The sequence below is a fragment of the Fringilla coelebs genome (genome assembly GCF_963513975.1).
Source record: "Fringilla coelebs genome assembly, chromosome: 18".
NCBI classification, from domain to species: domain Eukaryota; kingdom Metazoa; phylum Chordata; class Aves; order Passeriformes; family Fringillidae; genus Fringilla; species Fringilla coelebs.
In genome coordinates, this window is record NC_140044.1 from 4,077,580 (window position 1) to 4,102,462 (window position 24,883).

Genomic DNA, 24,883 nt, shown 5'->3' on the forward strand with positions numbered 1-24,883 from the left:
GGGCACAAATCTCCAAACCGTGGGTGGCAGTGATCAAACCACAGCCTCGGCAGCATCAGCATCGTGCTCTGTGCTGCGAGCCCACGATCTCCCTGCATGCGCCGGCTAGTTGCTTCCTCCCCAGGAACGCACCAGCTTTTCGCGACCATTTGGACGCGTAAGTTTTTTCTCCGGACAGACGAGACTCCCGCGCATCGCGAAGCTCGGCGGGGCGCCGAGGGAGGAAGCGGCAGCACCGCCGAACCCCTTTCCCCCTCCATCATCATCATCATCACCTTCATCCCCGCTCCCCCCGCGGCGGGGCGGCGCCTGTCGCTTTAAGCGGCGCGTGCCCGCGCGCGCGGGGCGGGGCGCGGCGGCGGCGCGCGGCGGGCGCTTCACCTGCAGCCCGGAGCGGCCGCGGGACCCGGCCGGCTCCGCTCCGCTCCTCGCTGCAGCGCACCGCTCCGATCCGCTCCGCCTGCCGCGGACATGAGCGCCGGCCCGAGGCGGCGGCTGCTGCTGCTGCTCCTCCTGCCCGTCTGGGGCTCGGCGGCGGTAAGTGGAAACGGGCGCGGAGCCATCCCCGCCGCGGCTCCTCCGTGTCCGCCGCGGCAACTTCGGGCTCGGGGAGTGAGGGTGATGGTGGTGGTGGGTGCGCGGAGCTCCTGCCGCTGCCCCCGCCGCTCCGCCGTTTCGCACCTTATTTTTTTTGAAATCGAATCGCCGCTGTGCAGTTTTTAATTGTTGTTTTTTTGGAGCCGCCGCTCAGGTGCCGCCGCGGTACCGGCACAAGTACGGTCCGCGCTGCGCCTCGCCGGAGAAACTTCGGGCGCAGCAGCGCGTCCCGGCGCGGAGCCGCTCCGAGCCCCGCGGAGCCCCCGCGGCCGCGCTCCCCGCCGAGCCCCGCTCCGCCCGCACCCGCTACAGCCCCTAACTTTTATTTTTACAAGCCCATAAACCCAACCGAGCTGGCCCGGATCGTGCTGGGGGGTGATGCTCTGAAAGTTTGGGATTTTTAGGGTTTTATTCCCACGGCGCCTGAAATTGAAGGGTTTCTGTAGAACATCAACAAGCGCCTGAACGCGTGGCTGCAGTGTTACAGAGCGAGCCGGGCGGCTGCTGGCTTTCGGGCTGGGCTGGCTGCGGGAACAAGAGCCGCTTATTTTTCTGCCTCAATCCCCCGGTGCCAAGTAGAATCCGTGAGGATGTCCCGAGCCTCGTGGAGGCTGGTGGGTGCTCAGGAATAGCCCCGATGCGCTCTCGTCCAGCGAGCACCGCTCTAATAATGGGGCGATTTCAGATTGGAAGCCCGCTATCCTCGGTGAGACCCTCTGAAATGTTTCCTAATGGCAACATCTTGCCAGCCGCGGTCAGAGTCCAGCAGAGCCGCCGCTTCCTTGCGCTTCCCATGCAGTAGCTGGCATCCGTCTCCCGAGCGTGATTTTAAGCCGAGCACATTGGCTTGTGTTCTGCTTACTAAGCTCATCCGAAAGGACCCTTCTCTCCTGTTGGTTTCTGTGTCTCTGCTGCAGCGCAGTCTGTGTGCGGGAGTGTCTGGGGGTGCGGGGGGTGCGCTGCTCCCCGGGGAGGCAGGTGCACGCCTGGAGTTGCACTTTGCGGGGAGGCGCCGCTCCCGCTCCCCCGGCTTCAGCCGGCGCTGCCGGCTCTGGAGGCGGCGGAGGTGCCGGCAGCATCGCTAAGCGATGCTCTGGCTGGCTCTGCCGACAGCCCGGGCGCGTTAGAAATCCCCTGCCACCAGCACTTGTTAGTGCGTAAATCACCTGGCACTCTCCACGCATAAATCACGGGCTTGTGTGCTGTCAGCGAGTTCCTCCGTAGCTGGGGTCTGGGACCTTCCCTGCCGGGGAATCCCAAGGAGCCTGGGCTGCTGTGACTGGACGGCCCCGTCCCTGTGGCGGGGGCTGGATCCTCTGCTCAGTCCAAAGTTGCAGCTGAGTGTTTTGTTGGCTGCGTCCCTCTGGGTGCTGGCACGTTGTGCACAATTCTGTACATTATCGGGTTTTTAATTGGAAATCCCTCCATTCCTTCCCACTGCCGGGGCAAGAGCAGAGCCTGGAGGGTCCCAGAGGCTGCAGCAGGCAGAGCCTGGGATGCTGCTGCAAGGGTGAAGGGGAAGGAAGGGTGTCCTCACCTGGTCACAGGCTCCTGTGTTTCTCCCCCTTCCGTGCTGGGGTCTGCCCGGTTTCTCAGTAGCAAACCTCAGTGGTTTGGATGTTGCAACATCAGGCCTTTGCGTGTCTCCAGTGCGAGCACAGCGCCTTGATGAATTGCTGCTCTTTGTTTCCTCCTCTCTTCTGACAGTGCCCAGTATCCCAGCCTTCCTACAAACAATGCTCTCTTGTAGTCAGGCAACTATTGCTGGCCCATTTTATTTTTTGCAGCTATAGTATGGATCCACTCCAACAGATAGGCACTCTAACACAAGCAACTTCTACTTGCACACTGCTTTACTGTTCAGGTTTGCTCATGCCTAAACACTTCATCACTGGGTGCAAAACGTTTTCCCAAATGACAAAAGTCATGGTGTACGTTTTCCTTGTTTTGTTTTTGCAGGCACACAATGGGGATCTTACAGTTAGACCCACATGCAAGCCTGGCTTCTCAGAACAAGACTACACAGCATTCATCTCCCAGAATATCATGGAAGGGCAGAAGTTACTGAAAGGTAAGTGGAATAAAAAGCTTAATAGCTTCTGCAATAACTGTATTTTCAGGAGGTGAAAGGAGGCTTAAAGATGCTGGTTTTGATGGTGAAATTGTCTGCAGAATTATGTTTGTAGGAGGATGAAGCACTAAGTGGTTTACCTGAGCACGGTTTTGAATACAGATGAATCATTCCAAGTCCGATGCTGTCTGCTTCAGGTGGATTGTTTGTTACACCGTGCGAGGTCATCACTTCACTCTTGAGTCTCCCACTCCCACCCTGTCTGAAGGAACTCTGCATCTGATATTTTAGAAAGTATTTTTATGTATGAAATTCAAAAATCCCTAAATTATCTCTGCTTTGAAATGGATGATAAAGCAGACGTTGTTGTTGGAAATGTGGTAAACAAGCCTACAGACATTCTGTTCACAAATGTGGCATTCATTTTCATTACTGCCCCACTGACAACATGAAAACACAGGCAAAAAGAAACTACCAATTAGCTTTGTAGTAATTGCAGGATTATAACCACTTTTGTGCTTGTAAACTCTAAGATGTCTTCATAATCCAAATAACAATAGATTATCCTGTGTATTGCTCTGTCTCCTTTTCAAGTTAAAAATAATTAAACTTTGTATTTGCATGACACAGAAAAATACTTTATTCCAAGAGAATTTTTGAAGATCAGAATCCTATAGCATCCCAGAAAGTTGGGGAGCATGTCAGGACTTGGTGCTCTACTCAAGGCTTTATAACTGTATTTTGCAGTGTTTTCCTGAGCACGTTTTGCTTGCATGCATGTCTCCGTGCCAGAAAGCTGGGATTTCTGTCTTCCTCCAGACCAAACACCTGCTCTGTTACTTTGATTTTTCTCAGAAGAGAGGGAGAGTTGTCAGTGTTCTCTGTGGCTTCAGCAGAATCCAGGACTGGACATTTTTGCTCTGCATGAGCTGGCAATCACTTTTGTTTCTGTGCCCAGTTGTCTCAGTGTTGCTGTTTAGGAATTCTCTTGACTGGCCTGGCATTAATTAGTAGACCTTGGGGAGTTTATTTTTAGTTTGAAGGGTAACCAAAGAGGGAATTGGGATGGACGAGCTCAAGATGCTGCAGCCCTAAAGGGACCAAATACCAATAGTTTACACACTTTGTAGCAATTTTTCCCGAATGTGAAGGCAGCTTTACAGGTCAGTCTGGAAACTGGGTAGATTTCATGCTCTTTTAGCTTTGCAAATTATTTGATAAAAAATGTTCTCGGAGTACTGTAAAAAGCCTGTGTCATAAATATATTTGCTCAGAAGAGTGTTTTTTTGCAGTTTAGTGCTTGATAAATTGTGCAGTGTTTATGGAGGTGGACAACAGGAGTGGAGCAGAAGGGTCTGCTCAGAGGCATTAGATGGCTGTGACTTTCAAAACAGCACAGTGGCTGTCATTTCATTTCTGCTTTAACTGATAATTTCTAAATATGAAATTATATTTACACAGGCTGTCAAGTTGATTTGAATGAAAATATATTTCTATTTGATTTTATCCTTTAGGGACCAGTTGTAGTTTTACATTAGTCATGGCAACCCTGCCTCTGATTTAGGGCTGAACTCACCCTGGGGACATTATGTATCCATGCCCCACTCGTAAGATTCATGTCCTGATAACGTTGTCACAGGTTCCATGATTTAAAAGCATTTTCTTAACAAAAGAAGGAAGAAAAAAAGTGCAAGTGCTGTGTTTGCTAATAAGTAAACTATCATCTTTGCACCTTTTAATCTGCAGTCAAATACATGCTGTTGTTTATCATAGGAAGCAAATAGATCTAATTAATTTATACAATAATGGGCAAGAAAATTCTTCATGCTTGTGTTGTTCTTTATATATACTCTAGCATGTAAAATTGGTAGTTTTCCAGTTTAGGTTTAATTTTACTTCCTAGCACTTGATGTGTCTGAAGCATAAAATGTTTATCTCTTTCTTCCATCTGGGTGAAGTATTGTACAATAGTTCAGACCAAAAATGGGTTCAGATTGCTTACATTATCATGTTTGATAGATTGACATATGTACTATTTCACACCATCTTACCACGCAAAGCTCTGCTGCCAGCAGCTACCACCATCTTATTCATCAGCATTCAGTAATTCATCTGCAGGCCAAATGGGACTGTTTGCCTGAATTAAAAAAAAAAAAAAGAAAGTAGGCAGAAATTCACCTGTCAGTGCTTTCCTGGAGTCTGGGGGTTGGAAGAAGCGTGTCTGTAGCTTGGGTGGCTCTCGGGGGATTTCACGGAGTGAACATGAGGTTTTTATGGATAATGCTCACCTTGTCCTTAGGAAGGAGAGTGGGGCAGTCCTGGGACAGTTTATGCCTGAAGGTTTGTCCATCAGAAGTCAGGGAGCATGCATCCCTCAGCATGGTGGTGAAATTCCTCCACACCATGGAGAAATTTGGATGTTCATGGTTCCGTGTGGCAATAAATAAACCCAGCATTTCCCTTTTAAGCTTTGCAAGATCCAGCTCTCAAATGTATGCACTGTTATGAATGCATCAAAATGAAAGTGTTTATAGTATTCTAGGTTTGAATCAAGTTAAACAGATAATCACTGCTTATAATTGGTTTATTCCAATGGAAATAGCTTAGCCTTAATTTGACAACAAGAGCTTTTACAGAGTCATTGTTTTATTATAAGTATGCCGTAAGCTATTAGCTACTACTTTGTGGTTCATCTTATTTGCCTGAGTCAGCTCTCTAACATGCTCAAAACATACAGATTCTAGCAGGAGCTATTTGTTACACAGTAATTAACTTGTTTATGATAAATGGATGGGAGAAATGTCACGGCATTTTGTTTTATGTATAAATGAAAAGCATCTGCATTCTAAAAATTTCATGTTAATTAGACTTAAAATAGTTTTCCCCAGTAGTGCCACAAATACCACACGCTGCACATCACTGCCAACACCGTGGCCTGATGATGGGGTGGTAGCTGAGGTGATTTGTGGAGCCAGTGCCTTCCTCAGAAATGCCATCACTGCATCTCTTAATGAAAGCTACTGGGGTGTAATCTGTTATACTTTCTTGTCTTTGTTTTTGTTTGCAGGATAATAAACTTAGTCTTGATCATTGATGCATGATAATGTTTAAGATAGCTTCGTTAAGTATTTTCTTCTTTAGCCTAAGGGAAAGATCTCCATGTCTGCAGCGTGGCAGAGGACGATTGTGGCACGGGGATCTTTTCCTCTTTGTTAATTATTCATGTTAACTTAATGTGGTGAGAGCATTGGTCCTGAGGGGTGGGGAGCAGGGTGTGGGGCTGCACTGAAGCAGTTCAGCAGTGTCCCAGGGATCTGATTCCTGATGTGAACTCAGTGTTTGGGAGCAATGAAGACCAGCGGCCTCTTGGGGAAAGAGGGAGAGAAGGATGCTCTGAGTGGTGAGCAGTATGATACTCTTGCTATTGGCTTTATGTCCTTTTGGATTTTTGTAGTGTTTTTTTAAGATTATGAATAATAAGATGTTTTTCAGAATTAGAGTTGAGGTTTAATTGGCACGCTGTGAGGCTGTGGTGACTGGGAGTGGGTGGGGTGGCATCAGGGTGTTGAATGCATGATTCCTGCAGTGTGGCCCCACCAGGGCTCCAGCACCTCTCAAACACACCTAAACAAAACAGCTCACAGCAGACAACAGGAGCAGATGAGAGGCAGAGCCACTTTCTTGTGTTTTCTGTGCATCCCTTGGTGTGCAGTGATTCCTGTTTCTGTGCCCAGCCCGAGCAGGGGAACTTCTCTTGTGTGGGCAGCCACGTTTGGGGACAAGTGTGTGGCAGCACACTTTATTTTCATATGAGGAGATGAATAAACTCTGCCAGCATGTTCTGCTCTAAGCAAATGTATGAAACCAAAGTTAGCCAAGCTCATGCAAATGCATAAAAATGTAATTGCTTCTATTCTAGGATTTTTTTACTAGCATGATTTTTGGTTAAAAAAAAATACATAAAAGCTTTATTGGAATACCGCTTTTTTTTTTTTTTTTAAGAAGAATTCACTATAGAGATAATCTCTTGTAAGTTTTTGAGAGGTAGGATGTTCTTCATGGTCAAAAGCTTTTTGTTCTCTCCACTGAGATTTCAAACCCTCCATCCTTTTTAGCCCTCACCACATCCAATATTCAAACTTAGGAAGGCTGTGAATGCTGTTTAGAAAATACTGACTGCATAGGCCAAAGAACCCCAGCATCCACAATCTCCCTGGAATAGATGGTGCAGGCTTTAGAGTCCAGAAAAAGCCCAGTACCCATGTGCTGTCAGTTTTGGCAGGAGCTTGGTCCCCACGGGCAGGTCAAGGTGTGGCTCTGAAGGGTGTGTGGATGTTGGGGCTGACCTGCCCAGGTGCCCTCTGGTGAGTCCTAAGGGTGCTTTTGGAAAGGGAAGAGCCTGAGCAGTGCTGGATTTGTTCAGGTGTTTGGTGAGGTTGTTGAGCACCTCTTAGGGTTGCTTGGTGCTTGCAGCAGCCTCCTGGAATAGCCAGTGCCTTCTCCGAGCTGCTCAGAGTTGAAAAAAGCAGAGAGGCTTTTCCATTCGTGTTTTCGTTATTTTCTGGTCTGTGATTCTGCATGAAAAGCAGTTACTGCAGTTATTGTACACGTAATTAGCTTCACAGTTAACATCTAATAACATCTGAAAGTAGGAGAGCAGCCACTGGGAGCCCAGAACTCACCCTCACCTCCCTTCACTCCTTTCTGGGAGCAAAGGGAGGCAGGCAGGCATCAGCTCTGTGTTCAGCTTGCTCAAGCTCCAGTGGAGCTGCCTCTCAGAAAGCACTTCTCACATTCTGCAGGACAACTTCTTCTAAAAGCAGTTTCTCGTGATGGGCACGTTGCAAATCAAAACCATCATGAGTTCCAGGGGGGACCCCAGAAAAAGCTGCTGCAGAGCAGGGAACTGCTGATGCCTATGTATTTTTAATGTTGTTCTTCAGATCTAACTTCTGACACAAAAATGATGTTTAAGATGACATTTTTATCTAAATAAAATTGCAGTTAATGAGACTGGAGTAGTCAATAACACTCTGTAGAGTTAATCCCCTTACACTGTTTAATAACTGTATATATTGCTTTCTAGTTCAGAGCTTTGAACCAAATTCCTCAAACCCAAGCAAAATTACATTTTTCTGCATTCTGGGGAGTTAACTGATTTTTATCTGAATAAATCTGCTTTTCCAACAACAGACTTGAAGCTTCTCTGTTTTTTCAGGGATTTGTCTGTTAGAGAATTGTGCTGCTTCAAATTAGGCATTCTAGATAGGTATTAAGGAAGAAGATGAAACAACAATTTCTGTTGAATAATTTATTCATTTCTTTATTTATGCTTAGGCTTTTAGGAAATAAGCTGTGTCTGGAACAGTATAAATTAGTTATTTATTGTGAAATACCTGTTGTTTTGAGCACTAAGCTGATCATTTTAGGGCTTTTAATGTTGGAAAATGTTAATTTTAAAGTCAGTTCTTTGTACAGGAATTGACTGTCACTGACACAGCTCATGAGCTCTGATCTCACAGAGCAGATGCTGAAAGCATTCTGGAAATTACGGTTTTTGCATGTGGCAATTGAAACTTATTTATTCTAGCAGTGAAATATTTTCTTGCCTAATTTTCATTGACCTAATGCCAGTTCTCATTGCCTAATTTCATTGATATTTATGTGCAGGCCTCCTTCTGCCTTAATTTCTACCCTGGAAATGAGTCTCATGGTTTTTTAGATGAAATTTATTTCATTGCAAAGTCAAGCTGGGGAAGTACTTGGTTCCACAGCAGCACGGGCCATGTGCACAGCTCATAGAATATTTTAGCAATATAGATAATACTTAAAAGTCTTATTTGAAGGGCAAGAAGAGATTAAAACTACAGAGGATAGGATTTCATTGGAAATCTGCTGCTTAATGTTTCTCATAGAATGAATTTGAGTAACACGGGGAAAGATGGGAGTTTGTTTGATTTGAGGTTACTGGTATATTCAGAATTAAGGCCATGGCTGTATCAAGTGGAATTTTTTATTTTCAGGCAAATGGAAGTTGTAAGAACTAAGACCAGACAGTGGTGTTTGAAAAGCAAAGGCCAGTCCTTGGCAGCTTTGAGTGGTTTGGCAGGGGGGTTGGGATGAACTGTGACTGTGATTCCAGGCAGATTTCCCCAGGATCCTGTTGTGGAGCACTGCAGGAGGAACCTCTGCAGGCTCGATGGAATTGATCTGTATCCCTTTTTGTGTATGTAAACCTTTTGTGCCCTAGCCAAAGATTCTGGAGAGGATTTGGCTTCACACTGCATTTTCCTTTTGGTGCCTACATGATCCCCAGGGTTGTTTTTCCAGGTAAAACCCCGAAGTGTCCTTTAGCCAGCCCTGCCATGGCAGGATTTTCTTCCTGCTCAGGATGCCATGATATATTTGCCATGATGTATTTGTTCAGATATTTTGGTTTAATATTTATTTATTGGTATTTCTGAAATGAGTGTGCTGGGATTGTTTAGCCTGGAGAAGATTTTATAATTGTGTATAAACTCCTTGTGAGAACGTGCTGAGATGAGGTGCACGGAGCAAGGGCAGAACAAAACGGGTGCTAACACTGAAATGCAGGATTCTCCACTTAAATGTGGGAAGAAACTTGCAGCCTGAGGGTTGTCAGACACTGGAGAAGGGTTCTCAGAGATGCCATCATGTCTCTGTTCTTGGAGATACTTGGAACCCACCTGGAAGTGGTCTTTGAGCCTGCTTTGGCTGTCCCTGTGCTGAGCAGGGGCTTGGGCTCTGCAGCCTCCACTGGGCTCTGACCCTGGGAGACTCTCTGCAGGTGAATAGATGAAAAGACAGAGGGATGAACTGAGCTTTTTGTTCGAATATAAATCACACAGCTTTAAATAAAAACATTGCAACAGCCTGAAAAACATCATCTTTACTGGGAAATTGTGTTTCTTTAATTTCTTGGAAGCACAACCTCTAAAGAGAGAATAATTGGAACACCAGGGACCAGCATTCAGCTGTTTGCTTCCATTAATGTCCAGACTTAACCTAGGCATAGTTTGTCTCCTGGCATAAGGAAATGTAACACTTATATTGAAAAAGCACTCAGTTTCCTCTTTATTTTCAGTAGAATGAAAAAGAACATGTGGAGCTACTGTTTAACCCAAAATATTTGTCTTATAAGCAGCTACTTTGCTTCTTTCAGGAGGATGCTTGTTTCCTAAGCAAGTTTTCTGCGACATGAAAAACTCTTGGGCTGAACAAGATCTCTTTTTGCCACAGGCTTGCGATTTCTCTTGTTTATGTTCATTATCCCTAATTTATTTATTAATTTTGGATTGCAGTTGCACAGAAGGAGTGTGAAGTGGCAAATGCTCTGGCATATGGGCTGCACTGTCACTGGGAACACTCAGCCGCCTCGTGACCCCAGGCTGCAGCATCCACATTCCCCTCTCCTGCTCCCTTCCAATACAAAATTATAATTTTTTTTTTTTTTTTTGCCATGCCCTCACTACTCTGCTGCCGCTGTTCTGTAGCAGAGAGCCAGTGGCAGTAACTCAGGGCTGTGCTGGTTGTGCTGCTCATCAGCTGCAGCCCATTAACACCAGCCTGGTAATGGCAGCCACTGTGTGCAACGCACAGTGGGGGTGTTGGAAGCTCCTCCAAGGACCCTGAAGATATTATGGGCCACCCATGAAGGAGGAAAAAGTAAAATAGATGCCCTTTCTGCTTTGAAATGAGCCAGTCTGTTTTCATTGATACCCAGAAGCACTGCAGTCATTAAAGGCTATTACTATGCCTATTATAAATCACAATTTCCTAGCAGTTCAGAGGTTAGTCACAAATTTTGTTACAATGAGTTTGTCTCATAGTAATTCCAATCCTTATTAAATGAAATTGTCTTTAAAATAATTATGAATGTAGCAATTATCCAAAGATAAATAGTCAAGATTACAAGAATTGTTCTATACAGAGCTATGTATCAACTCTCTCTGTCAGTTCATGTCTAGAGAATCATAAAAGGCAGGTCAGTGAAACAAATGTCTGTTACTTCACCATGTAGCGAGAGAAGCATATTGAAATTATTGGGATATGAAAGAAAAACATGCAAGCTTGGTAAGATGGTGGAAAATAAAGAAGTTATTACAGGTGATAAAGTGCAAGTCAGGACTGGTTTAAAGTATGAAATGTAATAACCTGTTGTTCCTGGTGTAGTCAGTGGGGGTGAACAGATAACTGTATAAATGCCACCAGGAGCTGTTCGTGGTGCCACCTGGACCAGTGTGTTGGTGTTTCCTGGGTGCAGAACTGGGGCTGGAGGAGCTCAGGAGGATTTCTGGTGCACACTCCTTCCCCCGGGCACCAGCAACTCCCTTGTAACAGCTTTGTCCCTGTGGCCTTGAAGATCCATGGCTGGGGACCAAAGCCAATATATTACTTTGCTTCCCCTTCCTTCCTCTGAGTTTAAGTGGAGCTCTCTTGATGCAATTTAACCCTGTTTGGATTTGTCATGGACACACAGAACAGTTGCTGAGTTTTTTTTATTCTCCCCCCAACACAACTAATTTTTTTTTTTACATTCTCTAGGCTGAACCTCTCATTTGTTGCCTTTTGTGTATTGTGCTTGGCTCCCTCCTCTGAGCCCTTGTCTTTGTAACTAACATGATACTCCAGGTTGATGTGATGCTGCCAGCCAAGTCTCTCAGTGCTGAACAGACAGGGAATATTACTCTGCCTGTTTTGCAGGCAACACTCCACTTGATTTATCTAATGTGATGATTGCTTTTTTTCTTAGCAGTATGATACTGTTGACTCATGTTCAGCTTGTGATCCAGTATAACCTCCCACATCGTTTTTTGATGAACTGCTACCTACCCAGTCATTTTCTATAAGTGTAGTTGATTAATCCTGCTGAATCGTGTTACCTTGCTCCTCTTCTGTTGAATTACATCTTGTTTTTGTTTTATCATCAGCCTTATCTAACTGGTTTGGATTGTTTTGAATTCTGATCTTGACATCCAACAGAGTTGCAGTTGCATCCTGCTTGTGGATGGTATGCAGATGTAACCAGCATATGCTGCATTCCTTTATCAGTTCTGTTAATAAAGGATTGAACAAACCCAGTTCAAAACAGGCTGTGGCAGAGCCCATGTGACAGAGCCTTCTGCTCTGACCATGCACCATTAGAACATGCTCTGGGTAAAGTTATTTCAGTAACTAAAATTGGAATGGTGGCTTGGTGAGCAGAGCCTTTAATGTCTTGATGTTGTCTGTTGGGATCTGTGGAAACACAATTCCAAATGTCCTCAGTTGTCAGTACTTTTCCTGAGTTCTTTGCAAATTACAAACATTGGGACCTTTGAATTTTCACCATCTAGAGACATTTCAGGTTAAAAGCCTAGGCTAGGTTCATGCAATTTCAGTAAAATGCTATTGCTGTTGGAATGTCCAGGCTACAGGACAAACTGTTCACCTTGGCGTTCCTCAGGATGCTGGAGGTCTGCTCCTTAAAAGCCATTTTTATTGGCAGAGCTGTTACTAATCCCAAGGTGAGCTGGAAGAGAAGGATTAAATGAAAGCCAAAGCAGGGTTGTACCTGGATGTGGAGCATGCACTCTGGTGTAATCTGTTTCCACTGATGGCTGGGGATTTCCACTTTGCTGTGTTCCCATTTCCCAGCTCATCTTGGAAGGTGAGGAAAGCAAGATGTTCACCCTGCACAGACCAGCTGGGTGTTGCACTGCCTGTTTTTATAGATTATTCACAGAGCTTCTTAGGAGGCCTAGCCCACACTGAAATATTTTACTGTTTAGTGTCTCTCTTTAATTTTGCCCATCACGCCTGTGTGTTTTGGTAACTGAAGAAAGGCAGATGCTGCTCCCTGTGCTGGAGGAAGAGACTCTCTCTGCTGAAATCTTATGGAGCATCTCAGTTTAGAGGGGAAAAAGAGCTGGGCTAGAGAACTTCCAGTATTTTGCTCCAGTGGAAATCCTTTCCTGGGGAGGCAGAAAAAGTCATTGTTTCAGACCCTGTGTGCTCTGCTGCTTGTCTTTTAGGACCCTGGTTGCTTTGCAGGTTTATACAATTACACATGAAAGATAACAGTTCTGCTCACTTCCTTAAACCTTAAATATTTTTATTTTGTGCCTGAATTATTGGAAAATAACCTTCCACTTATTTACCTTTTTATGGGCTTCTGAATGTTTTTCAGTTGATTCCTTTTGGTCCTCTGTGGAGACCAAGGCAATGTGGGTAAACGGCATTATAAAAAAATGTTGTTTGGATTTTTCCTTTGCCTTTGGACAGAAGGGACAGGTTGAGGATGAAGAAAAATGTGTATGGTTGACAGGATGAAGGACAACTATAGGTCAGGGCAAGATTTGGAGTGATGAAATATTCAAGGATTGCAGCTGTAAAAAATCTTTGGATTGCACCCAAAGATTTCCCCATCCTCTTTTCAAACTGCAAGAAGAGACCCTCATCAGGAAGAGTTCAGTGATCTCTGGAACGCTAAACTCTAGATGCCTGTTCAAATAACTGAATAGGAGATTGATTATCTCTGTGCAAAGTTTACTGAAAGATTTTTTTTTTCTTCTTCTTTTTTTGTTTGCCTGGAGTCTCAGATAGAAGAGAAATTCCAAGTTAAAAGGCTGGTTGCTGTATCTGCTAGCAAGCAAACTACCCCAGTTGTACCAGGTGGTTTTGAGACCTCCTGATGAGAAGGTGGTGAGGAGATTTAGGTTGGGCAGGATAAAAATTTTTTTACCAAAGAGGTTGTTACAGGCTGGCACAGCTGCCCAGGGCAGTGGTGGAGTCTCCATCCCAGGGGGATTTCAAGGCCATGAGGATGTGGCACTTGGGGACAGGGGACAGTGAGTGGTGGATGGTCTCAGAGGGCATTTCCAAGCTCAGCAATGCCCTCCCAGGAGGGCTGTGTGGGCAGGGGCAGTTGGCAGAGTCTGGGTTGGTGTTAGCAGAGGTTGAACCCCCCCCTGCTCACTGAGTGCCCAGGGGGGATTCCTGAGTGCAGATTAACTGTGCTGCTTTGGCAGAGATCAGTGCATGTCAGGCATTTCAGTGGAATGAATTTTTCTGTGTTTTTGATAAAACAAGGTTTTAGTTTCCCTTTCTGCTGTGAATTGAGACAGCATTGGCTGGATCCTGTTAAAGAGCAGCAGAACCAAGCAGTGGTGGCACAGCCAATTTTACCTGTGCAGTAATAGAGCAAGTTTGATTGCTTGGGAGCTGAGATGATGAAGCAAAGTTCTGTAAATGCAGCAGTTGTGTCCTTTGGCAATGCACCTGTAAGAGGGAGAGTTTGACATCTGTGGAGTGGAAAAAATATAGAAAATTAAAATAAGGATGGGTGGGAAGAAGTGGGTGCCTGGAGTCCTGGAGAATCCAAGAACTGCTGGGCCAAGGTTCATGTTGGGTCTGGAAGTGGTGCAAATTATGGAGACTTAAAGCAAAGACAGTATTTCTGCAACAGTTTATTAACAATCTGAGTGGTTTTTTGACCTTTCATCTGCATCAGGTCCCTTGTGAGCAGTCTTTTATTGCAGTGTATCTGTCTGCACTTCCTGGAGAAATTGTAGGGAATCCACACACTGAGAAACCTGTCCTTAGGAGAGCTGTCCTGAAAAAGGAGAAACAAAGAAACCAAACAAACCAACAAATCCAACAGCAAGAAGTAAAGAAAAAAACTCAAGGTTATATATCAAAATCTGTAACACATGCTCAAAAAAAGTTAATATCTAGTGAATGTCAATTAAATTCTTCCTCGGCTAATAAATAGCTTAGGAGGTATAAAATTTAATACTCTTAAAATTGCAGAAGCCTTTGAAGAACACTTTTAAATTGGACTCGTTGGAAGGAGGAGATTTAAAACTGACCTGTTCAGAGGTGAGTGGTGAAAAAGATGTGATGGAGTGAGGCTGCATTCCTTCACTGCAGAAGCCTCTTGCCTTAAGTTTTTGTTTCCTGAGGTGGCTTTTGGAACAGTTTATTTTTAAGTTCTTGTGTAACACATCAGCTGGTAACAGTGGCCTGTTTATTTCTGAGCCTATTTTTAAGTGTTTCTGAGGCTCAGCTGGGCTGGGAGTGGGTCACTGTGCCACAGAAAGAGCTTCCAGAGCAGCTGTGTGTAGTTCTGCCACACCTACAGGTCCTGCTCACTCTAGGTTTCAAAGCGTCAATCTGTTCCCAGCTCAGGATCTCAGGCACCAGATTCCCACTTTGTTCTCTCCCCATCATGGTCACCTGCAGGTAACAAGTGAGATGTGTGCACATTTCTTAGGTGGGTTTTCTAAAGTTTATGATGGATCTGGCTTTGAGGGGTGAGCAGATGAGCAACAGAAACTGCTCTGAGGTCACAAGAAACGTTGTGCTCTTTCTGGGTTTATTTGGAAATCAGAGCAAACCAAACTTTGCCTAGTTGGCTTGCTTCCTCGGGAGCAATACCTCCTGTTTTTTTTTTTTCCACTTGTGTGTTTTTTCCTAATCCCAGTGGCAGTCATTTTTTTGGCACTTGTAGTTAGGAGAAAAAAAATTAAGTAATACATGGTATTTGTTTTGGCGCTGGTTGTGGCTCATAAATAGGGATAACATCTGTGCTGATAGTTTTTTGTGATATATAACCAGATTGAATGAACAAAGTTTTCATTTATTGCTGTTCTTTTGCCATTGTTATATTTAGGGAGCTGCAGTGTAACGAGTGAAAATATCTGCTTATGTCCATTGCTCATGAATAGATCAGAATTTATATACATCCTGTGAATTTCAATTTGGCCACTGTATCTTTTTAAACTAAAAATGGCTTATAGCCATTCCCTGAGCCTAAAACTTTTTCAGGATCCTTCCCAAATCTCAGTCTCTTGAAGGCTCGTACTGCTGCCAAGTCCACACCATTCTTTTAATTAAAAGACAAAAAAAAGAGAAGCGAAACTTCCAGTGGATGTAAATCCCGATAATCCTGAAATGATGTAAATTGGTGCAGCTCCTTAAGTCATTGGGAGTATTCTGACTTACATCTACTGAAAATCTGGCACATAATATTCCTGCTGGTCCTTTCTTCTGCCCAATAGCTGCTCTACACAGAGTTGGCACCGTGGACAAAGCACTCTCTTACGAGCTGATCGAGGGTGGCACGGCTTCCAGCACTGCTGATTCAGCACAGCAGAGGCCATTTTCCTGATTTCTTTGTGAGTTAGATTAAATTACTCTGCAGGCTGGACTGGAGCCACAGGCCATAGTTTTACAGCCTTATAACATGGTATCCTAGCCCATGGCATCTGAGAGGTCTGGCTGCGTGTGAAGCTCTTCTGCTTTGCTGCAAAGGATTTTTGGATTTGGCGCTCGGCCCCTTTGTGAGGCTCACGGCAGCAGGACTGGAAATATTTTGATTGTCTCGTTGAGATACACTGAAGTGGGGCTCTGTTAATGGAGGGAAGGGACATCATGGGGGTCAGGTTAGTATGAAAACTCCACTGTGTTTGTCATGGCAACGTTTCTTTAGATTTGCCTTACAGAAATGCAGGATAATAAATAACAAATGCAGGATTTAATGAGTATAACACAACAGGAGCACCAGTGAGGCAAGGAGCTTGTGCCATCAGAGCTGCTCCAGCTTACCAAAATTTGGAAAAATCACCTTCCTTTGTGCCTCAGTACAGGTACATTTCTCATCTAATGCCAGCAGGTTTGGAGCTGAGCCAAGGGGGGCAGTGGGGAGATGCCCTTTGTGGTGAGCTGTGCCCTGTTCACATCCCACGGAGCTGGGATGCCTGTGACTGCTCTGACAGGCACATGGGCAGAGGCAGAGCAGGTTTTCTGTTCTCTGGCAGCTGCTGGCTTTGTGTATTTCCAGAGCAGAGCCAGCTCTGCTGTGCTCTGCAGTTGGGCTCCACTACTGCAGCTCGCAGTGAAATTGGTCCAGTTGTCTTTGGCCAAGTCCTGCTCTTGCTCTGATTTACCCTTTCCCCTCCAATCCTCATGATTGCAAAAGGCACTCTGGCAAAGGGAGAAAACGACTGTTAATGAGGAGAGAAAAGGTCAAACCCATCAAGCAAAAGTCATCCTGCTTCCAGCATAGAGAACAATCAAAGCTGATCCTGCCCAAGCCAGGTGTTGGACTGAAGATGAGACCAGGCTTAAGGAATTTTCACCATAAGTTTGGAAGCTTCACCTTGTCCCTTCTCCCTCACCAGACTTCCAGTCAAGTTGTTTAATAGCTTTAAGGGGCTTGCATTGTATCAGGATGGGCGCCCCACATCTGGTTATCTTGGAGTTGCGTTATTGCCTTTCAGCTTTATCTCTGTAGTCTAAACGTTAAAAGCACCACCAAACAAACCCTCTGGTTTTAATACAAAGATGAATATGTTTTTGCAAATAAAAAGTATTGTTGATTCAGTACACTGGGCAACAATTCCCTGAGTGTGATAAAGAGGTGAAGTTCATGTTGCTGGTTTCAGTGCAAAAACAAAAGTGGGCAGATCAGGAAATTTGTTTCTGAGTGTTTTTTTCTGTTTTCTGAGCCCTAGTTCAGTCTCATGGACTTTGGTAGAGCTGCTGCACAGAGGGTTTATCTATTGATTTCTGAATGTATTGTGCTGTTAATCTAAAACCTCTTTCCCCAGTGGAGTTTCTATTCAGAAGGCTCTAGCCAAGCTCAAGAAAGTTATTTGATTTGGGGAGTTTGAAAGAATAATAAAAGAAGGATTGATGCAGTTGGATTTTCATGAGCTCAGTCTTCTAGTAAAATAGACAGGCTTCTTCCTCCTGTGTGTCTGTGGTGGTTGGCTCATTATTTAGGAGGAAAGCAGAGGATGGAGATCACTTCAGTTTTACTGCCTGAGAATTTTGCAATTATGAAACTTGTTCAGAAGAAAGTAATGAGAACAGTTTGGTGATAAAACAAAATATAAAAATTAATGGGTTAGTGCAGCTTTGTCTTTCCATAAATTTGTGTGCTTTATTTCTTAGCAATTTGGCCTTTTATGCTAATTTTTAAACTAGTAAAAATTTAGTGCCAGTATTTGGGAAATCCATGTAATTTCTCAATAGGACATACGTGGCAAGGGAGTTGCACCATATAAACCAGGGAACTTTGTTCCTCAGATATTTCCACCATCCTTTAAGTATTGAAGATTAGGTAAGCTTTTTAAAAGAGCTGAGACAGGAGAGAAGATGGTGCTTTATGGATCTTCTTGTTATTAAAATGTTCATTTCTTTTTCTGAGAACTGAATATGGGAATAAACAGTCTTTTATTACAATTAAAAAATCCCAAAAAGTACTTTCTGCCTTTGAGTGCACTGGTGTTGTCTGTAGTGCAGGAGTTAATGAAGCAGACAAATGAGATGAAATTGGTAATGAAATGAAATAAAATTCAGGGTTTTTTTTTTTTTTTGTTTTTTGGGACTAAGGTCCTGTCCAGCTGAAATCAGTTGCCCTTGACTCCGCAGTGCCCATGGCTGGTTCAATAACAAGTTTATTCTGCTTCATTAGGATGTTGTCAAGTTAAGTCAAGGAGGGTGGATTTGTATCTAAAAAGAGATTCCTTGTGAGAATTCCCTGTCTCTAGAGCACTGGAGCTTATTAGACGTGATTATTTTTTTCCTTGGATTTTTGGAAGCACACTTGTTGCTCTTATTTATGCAAAAAATGCAGCTCTCTGGAGGTATGAGATTAACCTGAGGCATTATTTCATTGCAGACCCAGGTGGGAAGCTGGAAGTTCAGAGTATGCATGAAGAATTATCTGGGTATGAGGCAAAAAGTTGTATTAACTGTGCAGTTAGTCTTTGTCAGCAGCATGTAGAGTTTCTTTAGCCCTTGTGGTGACTAACCTAGCAGAATTTATTGGTGAATAGTTCAATTTGCTTAAATGGGCTCATTTTCTTGAGTAGGCAGAAATTACATCTTCTTTCAGAATGTCTCAGATTTAGTTCAACTGAAAGGCCAAATCCATATTTGACTTGTTTTTCTTCCCAAACACCTGTTTAAGCACTGGGTGAATAGGACACAGGGTTTGGCTGAGGGAACTGTTCAGAGGGACTTAATTTCTGGAGCTGGGGTAAACAGTTGCATTTCAAGACTGGTCTGAAAACTCAACCTTGACCAAATAGGAAACACGATTCTTTTTTTTTTTTTTGTCCTTTTTTCTTTTTCCCCCCATGTAGAAATAAGTGCTTTAGAATATCTGAACCATCTACCAGTATCATTTCACTGCTGAGAATTGGGTAACTGTGTAAAATTATATTGACCTGAGGGGATTGAAATATAGAAGTGGCCGTGCGCTTAACTGTGCAGGAATCAAACTGTTTTACTGATAACATTTTATTGATTCATCTTCTCTGGGTGTTACAAGTAGCCTGAAGCCTGGCAAAATGAGCTGGCAATGTTTCTGTGTTGTGGACGTTGCAGTATTGCAGCTCTTCGTAGGTATTGAAATTTTATATATGGGCTGAGAGCTCACGTAATTATTGTGATTTGTAATGACTGAGACTGCAGATGGGGCTTCCCAGAGGCTTCATTTCAAGCTAGATAACTGGTAATTTCTCTTTTCTGTTTAAGAATCTGTTGTCCCTCCTTTTCTCTGCAGCTGCTGAGGTTTTTCTCTGTGAAAAGCTGAACCGTATCTCTGACTTAATGAAGATGCATAAAATGATTGAAATTGCCTTAACAAGGCAGTGCTCTATACAGAGCAGCAATGAAAATGTGTCTTGCTGTTTGCAAGGGATAGTTTGTCCTTTTCAGAAAGGAACTGTGCCTTCCCACCATATTATAAAAATAATAACAATTAAAAAATACCTTTCTTCTGACAAAGCTTTAAGAAAAGGAACGGCTTGAAAGACCACAATGGCAGATTGTGAGTGCAACCTGCATGTGTTGACTAATTAAATTCTTTTGAAAGAGCTAATTTCATGTATTTTACTTAATGAAAGCTTATTTAAGATTTTAATGATGTGGGTCTTTTCTCTTCAGCAGAATGCCATATTGACTCATGACATATTTTTACACAGGCTTCATTCTGCCGTGAACAACAGAGTTGGAAATGTGAGCACTTGATAAAGTATCATTAAATTAGCTTCTTGTAGTCGCAGATTTTTACTGCGCTACTTTTATTCGCCGCGATATGAATTGATCGCGTTGCTCTTGCTGGTTTTAAAGGTGCAGCTTTGTTATTGATTGTGCTGCTTTATCTCAGGTGCTTCATCAGCCTGCTGGCAGGCTGGTTCCCTCTGCAATTTTAGGAAGTCCTGGCTTTGTGCATTTTTTAATTCTGTGCCTTTTGTCTGTGTGCGTGTGTTTTTTGCTGTAAATACCTTAAAAGAGAGAGAGGCTGTTTTGGGGTGGTACCGAGCCCTGGGGCTCAGCAGCTCTGCTCTGTCCTGGGGCTTTGGGTGCTGCTGCAGGGAGGTGAAACACTGGGTGTCCCATGTGGAAGCACTGCTGGATGGGTTGTTGTCCTCAGCTGATTTCCAGGGAATTAGTGAGATTTACCAACAGAGAGGGAAAAATCAGTTCTGCTCAAACTTTATAGCGTGTGCATTTGGAGCAGGGGTTCTGTCTGTTGGTGTAGTTGTTGGTAATGTGATGTGTGTCGCAAGTAAAGTCAGAAAAACAAGAGCCTACATCTTGGTTAGTCAGACCTTTCAGATATTTTTCCACATTAACATGAGTAGTGGATTTCTTCTACGAATCTTGGAACTCCGAGACCTATTCCAATACTAAATGTATTGGAAACGGATTGCTGTCAAGGCTTGTCCATCTAATTAAATTCCCTTATTAGCACCAGAGCTGCAGACTTCCAGAGAAGACATTAGTTGAATAATCTTTCCAACTTATCTAGGTTAAAACTAGATGGCCTTTTGTAAAATGCTGAGCTAAAAGTTCAGCAACAAAATACATAAGTTCTATGTATTTTTGTGTGATCTGTGGTAATTCAATATATTCTTTAAATATAAATTGGTATTTCAGCTGTTCTGTGGAATATTTTCTGACTTCAATTATCAAAAGCTCTCGATGCTGTGAGGACTCTGTCACCTCACGCTTCAGGCTGAGGGCAGTCCAGCAGTGATGGCTTTTATGCATTAATAAAATTTCTCATGATTCATTTTGGCATATTCTTAGCCAAATAGAATAATCTTCTTGTCATAAAGTCCTACTGATCCACAGAGGTTGTTTGTGCTCTGTACTGGTGATTGTTGTATCTTTGCAGGAGAAGGGAATATTAAGATTTTGACAGAGAACCAAAACACAGATGAGGTTTAGTAAGAACCCTGATGGATTTCCCAACAGGTGGAGGACTTGCCCTTGGAGGGAGCCACCAAGTGAAATAAAATATGCTTTGACCCTTGAGCTCTGCAAATGGGGATTGAGTGACTCCCAGCAGATGTGCCTTAGCCTAGCAGAGTCCACTGACCCTCTGGAATGTGAGGGCATCCAGGGGTCCCTCTGCCCCTCCACTGCCACGTGGGAGGGCAGGTGTGGTGCCAGTGGGAATGCCTTGATTCCTTCCAGAAATGGATAAGAAAAATGTCTTTGTGTCAGACAAAGGACCCACACTAGCACAGGGTTGGGAATGGAGAGCTTCATAATAACACTGAGCAAGAGATGTTTAAAAATTGCCTGAAGTTTCAGGAAACAAGATATTTGTGCTAATTAGACTATTTGCCTGTCATCTTTATTCACCATTTAAATAACAAAAAGCCCTCAAGTGAAATCAAAGCGTGGTAGAACATATTTCTTGAGTCTCCTTGATCAAAGCTTATAAAAGGAGGGGAATACTGCTCATAACTATTTCCTCAAATTCAGATGTGAGATATATTCTCTATTGTAGTCCTCTCTGTTGAGGACTTGTGTATAACCTGTGGCAAAGTGATGGATGTCTGTCAGGTATCAGACATCCTGCTCCTTTCCAGGTGTACATATGATGAATTACTGTTAGTTCTGTCAGGACGTGACAGAAATAAATGCCTTCAAATAAAAACAACCTGCAAACTTAATGTGAATTGTTTTGTTCTTACTTATTAACCTGGTTCAGTTGTGCACTTGTCTTCCTCTGTATCTACCTCTTGATCTTTTCATAGATTGCAAATAATCTGTGAGACGGAGATCACCATTTTCCTGACCTGAGTTTATAAAGCAAATGGCATAGTGGGATTCTGGCCATGTGTGGGGTCTCACAGCTTTTATCTTGAAGTCAATAATTAATAAAACAAACAGGAGATGCCTTTGGGTAGCTGTTCAGTCTCCTGCTCAGATGATGTTTTAGAGCAGGGTGATACAGAAAGCTGTTCAGGAATTTTTGGTGTGTTATCTTTTGTTTCGTTTTCGGGTTTCTGTGTTATTTAAGGACATCTTTAAGGACATGGTTTTTTTTCAGAAAGGGAAGAAGCCATCCCCTAGATCTGAATAATTGAAAAAGAAGATTCTTTGAGCTTGATCATCTATGAATGGGAGAAAGTAATAAAAGAGGAATGGAAGCTTACACCTGTCTGGAGCCAGGTGGGAGGCAGTGGTCACACACACGGCCTTTAGAGCAGGACAGACAGCCCGAGCTGCTGGGACCTTGCCCAGGTTAGCATGGAAGTTCTGTGTCTGGTTGTGCAGTCCTGAAGGAGGACTAGAAAACACCAAGGAAAATGGAAAGAAGTGTGCCAGTATCATGAAATAAGGAGAAATTGTATCTGCAGTAGCAGAGCTCGCGTGCTGCCAGCCCCTGATGCACATCTTCCTCCATTCCCAACTTCATAATTGGCACTGGGATGCTTTAGCAGAAACCAGCTGATTCCTTTGTTTCTTTTCATTCTGCACCTTCTCGATAAGGGAGTGAAAGGATTCCTCCCTGGATGTGTTATTCAGACTTGAGGCTCATTACAGAACCCAGCACAGCCTACTGAAGAGAACAAAGCATCAGCGTGATGCCCCATCTGATCACCCACCCAGACAGGCTTTTGTCAGCTGGGAAATGCCATCAGCCTGAAGGATTTCCTGCTGTGGGAGTTCCTCACCTGTGCTTGTGTAGCTGCCTCCTTCTGAATTTGCAAGCCATAAATTGTGTGTCATTTCTGCCCAGGTGATTTTAAAGGATATTTGAAAATTTGCGTCCGCTACTCCTACATCATGTTTTAAAGAAGTAGGTCAAATCAGAAGAAGAGTCGTCAGAACGTGTTTATTAATCTGTAAAGAAGGAAGATAATGGTTCAAATTTGGGTGCTCTAAGTGGTTTTGGATTGGAGACAACTTGATTTTTAGATCCGTCTTGTGAAATTTTTCACCATTAAAAACTTACAGCTAAATGTCTTTGAAATTTATGGATTTTTAATGGGTTTTCTCTTCTTTCCTTTGAAGGGAAAGAGAGAGAGAAGGGGTGTGCACTACTCCTCAGAGACATGCCCAAAACTGGAGATGAAAATGAACAGGGGGAACTAGGAGAGTTGAGTTGAGTGTCTGCTGGGTTTCAGGAGTAGTTTAATTTATGGTGATAACTTCTCTTCAGCAGTTGACTTGCTGTGACCTTAAAGAAAGCTCTTGCAGACGGAGCTTTCACTATTTCTGGGAGAAGTTATGTACTTTGTGCATGCGTGGTTTGCTGCCACAGATGGGTCCCCCTGAATTTGGAGGCCAAAGGCAGTAGCAGAAGGTTACGAGATGGCACTGCTGCATAGTAAGTTTCTAAAAACAAACACATCAGTTTTTACCAGCACCCTGTAAGGTTCGGTTCAAAAGATATTTAAAAACTGTTAAAAAAAAAAAAAAGTAAACCACAAACACACAGGAAAAGGGAAAAAAGGATGTGTTTGCCTGCTTGCATGCAAGTATCCCTGAAAAGCTGATGGGTTCATTTTTACTTATTTATGGGCAAATTACAGAGGTGCATCTGTTCCTTCTCTGTATACAGCCAGGCATCTCAAATTTCTAAGATACTTTTTGACATTCTTTGAAGATTTAATGCCAGGTGGAAGATCAGTTGGAATTACAGATATCTTGAACTTTGAAAATAATGCTTCTGCAGAAAACTTTTTTACTTTTGCTCCCAAATTTAATGAGGCACAGTCTAAACATCATAGTAACTGAAGCAGCAGAAAGGGGATGAAAAAGCCAACCCGACAATTCACAATAAAATATTTTTACATGTTTACAGTAGAGCCAAAATATTTGTGCTGTGTTTATTTAATTCAAATGCTTAGAACTATGTCATGTTATAAAAATAGTATTACTGGAATAAAACTGTAGCCTGCAAGTCAGATACCTGAACAGGGAACACTCAGCTGGAATCCAGTTTTTACAGTTTTTACAAGTTGCTTATACTGCTGTCACTAAAGAGGGCAGATAATTTTGGATAAAGCTCTCTTTGCCTGCCATTAATTGTGAGAGTTAAGTATGTGCCTTTAGATATCCAACAACCTGATTTGCATGTGCAGTCAGGTATCCTGTAACCCTTCTACATCTTAATTGTGTCTGCTAAGGGGGAGTTTTGGTTTACAGATCACACCTCTAAAAGTGGAGAACACCAGGCTGTGCCTCACTGGGATTTTGCTTTGCTTTCCCTTTTTCCCTTAAGTAATCACTCATTCAAGTAAATATATATGTGTGTGTGTGTGTATATATATGTATATATTTATACACACCCCCTTTGAAAGCATGGCCTGAGGAATCTGACACTGGCCATCAGTTAGTGGATTTTGCTTAGTAATTGCTTCATCTGTTCAATACTATCGAAAATACCCTTGAGCAGAACATAGCTGCAGGGGAACAACACTCTAAAGCAGCAACCTAATTAATGAATCTTATTGCCACTTAGAGGAGCATTATACAGCTGGCCTTGCTTGTCAGGATGGATCTGTGCTTGCAACATTATGTGTTTGTCCAGGAAACTGTGCAATTATTAGAGAAATGAATGAAGTGGGGTTGGTGTGTTTGGGTCCCTTTCAGCGTGCAGTTGCACTCCTGATGGTGCAGGTGTCACCAGCATCTCGTGTCTGTGTGGGACAATAAAGGAATCCTCCTGGCTTTTATCTCAGTAGCTGTGACCGAGATTATTCCTTGCATTCAGAGGAAGTGAAAACAAAGTAGTCACAGCCAGAGTCTGGAAGCAGGCAAATTGTTTTTTCATCCAGTAGAAGGGTGAGCAAAACTGAAGTAGGAAGGGATTTTCTTTTTCATTTACTATTTTAAAAAACATAAGCTGTTGTGTGTGTCCAGAGAGCAGCTGAGTTTTTGTGAATGGGGGTG

General features: G+C 43.4%; 1 protein-coding gene across 1 annotated transcript in view; it reads left to right on the plus strand.

Moving 5' to 3' along the window:
- Window positions 1-471: 471 nt before the first annotated feature.
- Window positions 472-24,883, plus strand: part of CDH4 (cadherin 4) — a gene marked incomplete at its 5' end in the record, with an annotated part of 414,254 nt that continues 389,842 nt past the window's right edge. Inside the window, 2 exons of the mRNA XM_084217634.1 lie at window positions 472-537; window positions 2,557-2,668. Of these exons, the coding sequence (XP_084073760.1) occupies window positions 472-537; window positions 2,557-2,668 (178 nt within the window). The remainder of the gene's footprint in view (window positions 538-2,556; window positions 2,669-24,883) is intronic.